Below are 3,116 nucleotides of genomic sequence, written 5' to 3' on the forward strand. Positions count from 1 at the left end.
CCCCCCCCCCCTTTGTAGGATATACAAGAAGTTTTCAAAATGTGCCTTTTAGTGTGACAAGACAGTTGGTGTGGCATTGTGCCTTGGTGGTTAATACAGCATAAAGCTCCTGGACTCTCTGGCTCTGTTGTCCGACTTCTCCAACTTTTCTGCAAGCTCAGGCGTACCAGAAACTTTAGATTTCCCATCGCTGTGTGAGCGGCCATGTGTTGGTCTGCTTCTGTGCGACGCGTGGCTTTAAGTTCAACCCCATGCCTGCCTTTAAGGCATGCAGGAGTCAGTCTAATCCGTTATTTAAACTAGATCCGCAATGAGATGCCTGGCTTTTGACTTTTAAAGGCACCGAGTTAGACTCTGTTCTCTTTACAGCCATCCTGGCTAATGGGGCTACATGAATAATTAGAACATGGTATAATAGCCGACAGCCATGTTCTCATTTATTTATCCCAAAGACACTCTTTCCTCTTCCGCGCAGAGAACCCTCGAGCTGTGTCGACACAGTTGGATGGTACTGCACTGATGTGGAAAGCAAACCGAGCCCCCACCCCCACCGCCAAGAAACATTCGCCTTCGCTAGGCCCAGAAGTGCAGAAGTGGCCTCCTGTCCCACTTTGTTCTGCTTTGTTCACCTTAATGATATAATTGGGAAACCTCCTGCAGTCGCCGCATACTGTACAGGCAGGGGGTACTGGAGCGTAAAACAAAAACACGTCCCGTGTGGATTGCGCGCCATCCTCAGTGACACATTTGTCAGAAAGATTATAATAGAGTTCAGTTAAGAGGAAAAAAAGCTGCTACTCTGTGACTAATGTTGAGGTATGCATGAGCGGCTAAAGCAGAAAACAAGTAAAACGAGTCATTTCATCTAAACGTATGTTTGTGTGCACTTAGTTTATCCTTCATTCAGCTCATTAACCTCATTGTAGTCACATCACCGCTGTGCTGTTATTATTTGTCATCACGCAAAGAGTGGAACTACCCAGAGGGATTTGATTTAATCTGGGACAGATAGCTAAAAAAATAATTATGTTTTGTGTGTTGTTGGTTTTTATGCCTGATTTAATTAATCTGGCTGCTCTTTCAGGGCACAGAGAGGTGTCGTCACAGCGGTTGAAGTGATAACGCCATGTCTCGGATGACTGTGAATACCCAATAACAAATAAAACATTAAAAAAAACTGTCGTTATGTTAATTGAGGATTTAAAATGAGTGGAAGGTGACTGATGGACATCATCAAATCATGCTAATGCTCTCATTTGTTTATAATAAAAATGTGTTTGCCTTAAGGTCAGTTCAGAAGAAAACAAAACTGAAGCAACCTCAGTTTTTTTTTTCTTTTGGTGGGGGAACAACCAAGCCCTCTGACCACCAGGTGGCAGTATTGTCACTTGTGTGCTAAGGGAGAGTTGCTGGATTTGCAAGTGATGAGAGTACACCACCATTTTACTGTTATGTGATTCATTTCCTGGCAATTTCACCTACTGATAGCACTGATTAAAAAACAATAAATATCTCAAACAATGTGTGTTTTCAGGTCCCTTCTATTCTGTATCTCTCCCTTTATGATAGATAGCTGAGTAAAAGATGTGATGCACCCCATGTTACACTATAAGTGACTTACTGTGTTATATATGTTTTGTCTTAGATTGACCATATCAGCAGAATGCCCCATGCAGCTGGAGGATTTTCCCATGGATGCCCACGCCTGCCCTCTCAAATTTGGCAGCTGTGAGTAAAAAAACAAAAACAAAAAAGCCCTCCTGTGAATGTCGATCCCTATATTTATTTTCCTGTCTGCTAATCCCAGCTACTATGATACACAGTGGAGATTTTCCAGTCCAATGCAGCGTTTTATGCAAAAGTTTAATCTCAATTTAAAAAAACAAAAAGAGGCTCTGTTTATTTTGGGGATAATTAATTCACTCATTATCGAGATTATCAAGATTGCTGTGTTTGCAATCCACGATTTTCTTTTCTTAAAGCAAGACTGTAAGACTTTTATTGAGCACAAGACTTTGGCATTTTCCATTATACCATACTTGTCACTTTTGTCTGCAAAGTTTTTTGTCTGCAAAAATAAACTAAATGCAAAACTTTTAGATGTATTAAGTATTATCATTAGGTGCAATGTAGAGCTAAATGCTGAACTTCCACAGTACATGGAAAGTAAGTTTTGGCATACTAGACATCTTAGCAAAGAACCAGTTGTATCTTGACTTTTTTATACTTTCTTGAGAATGGTAAATGGCCTGTATTTGTATAGCGCTTTACTTAGTCCCTAAGGACCCCAAAGCGCTTTACACTACATTCAGTCATTCACCCATTCACACACACTACACACACAAGCTACATTGTAGCCACAGCTGCCCTGGGGCACACTGACAGAGGCTCCCTAATAAATAATTTGTTTCCATTTCTTTAGTTTAATCAATAGAAAATGCAAAAGATAACACAGTTTGATGTATAAAAGACCATTTTTGATTCAATAAGGTGATTCCTAAAAGACTATAAAGCAAAAATGTGGTATATCTCAGCATGGTGTGCAATGTGTCCTTAACACATTTGAGGAAACTGGACAAATGGAGGAACAAGAAAAACTGGAAGGAAAAGTCAGCAGCATACAAACAGTTTTGTAGAGTCACGAATCCCTAATTTAATATGTTTGCTTCAAGTTGTTGTCCGTATGTACAGAGGTGTTCAGGATTAAGCTACAATAGTCAGTGTCTACAGCCATCTGTAAAACATACTGGTGCCTCTGTCATAGTTTGGGGCTGCAGTGAGGCAGTAAAAGCGTACCGAGATAGAAAATCACTCAGTGGAACACTAGCAGTCATTGATTGGCCTCCTCAGAGTCCGCACCTGAGCATTGTGGAAGCATTGCAGGATCAATTGACAGAAAATGTAACATAAGGCAACTAACATCTTAAGATGAGCTTTGAATGTCCCTCAAGAAGCCTGGAGAGCTATTCTTAAGGATGTCCTCAAAGACGTTAGAAGAAGACGTTCTTAAGAAAGCTCAGGATATGTTTAAAAAATATTGGACCAAAACTGGCAGAACAAATTCCTGAGTCACTGCCATCAGTAGACTGTAGTGAAAACCGGATTGATAGGAACCC

At 40.6% G+C, this 3,116-nt stretch overlaps 2 protein-coding genes across 3 annotated transcripts in view; one reads left to right on the forward strand and one right to left on the reverse strand.

The window, feature by feature from the left end:
* LOC102215661 (gamma-aminobutyric acid receptor subunit beta-3-like) overlaps positions 1 to 3,116 on the reverse strand; it is an 88,630-nt gene that overhangs the window by 64,109 nt on the left and 21,405 nt on the right. The window lies entirely within an intron of this gene.
* The window catches only part of LOC102215370 (gamma-aminobutyric acid receptor subunit alpha-5-like), a 41,089-nt gene that overhangs the window by 10,600 nt on the left and 27,373 nt on the right, over positions 1 to 3,116 (forward strand). Inside the window, exon 6 of the mRNA XM_005739836.1 lies at positions 1,646 to 1,728. Coding sequence (XP_005739893.1) covers positions 1,646 to 1,728 — 83 coding nt within the window. The remainder of the gene's footprint in view (positions 1 to 1,645; positions 1,729 to 3,116) is intronic.

The sequence above is a fragment of the Pundamilia nyererei genome, unplaced genomic scaffold, assembly GCF_000239375.1.
Source record: "Pundamilia nyererei isolate P.nyererei 1_Seehausen unplaced genomic scaffold, PunNye1.0 scaffold00094, whole genome shotgun sequence".
Lineage (NCBI taxonomy): Eukaryota > Metazoa > Chordata > Actinopteri > Cichliformes > Cichlidae > Pundamilia > Pundamilia nyererei.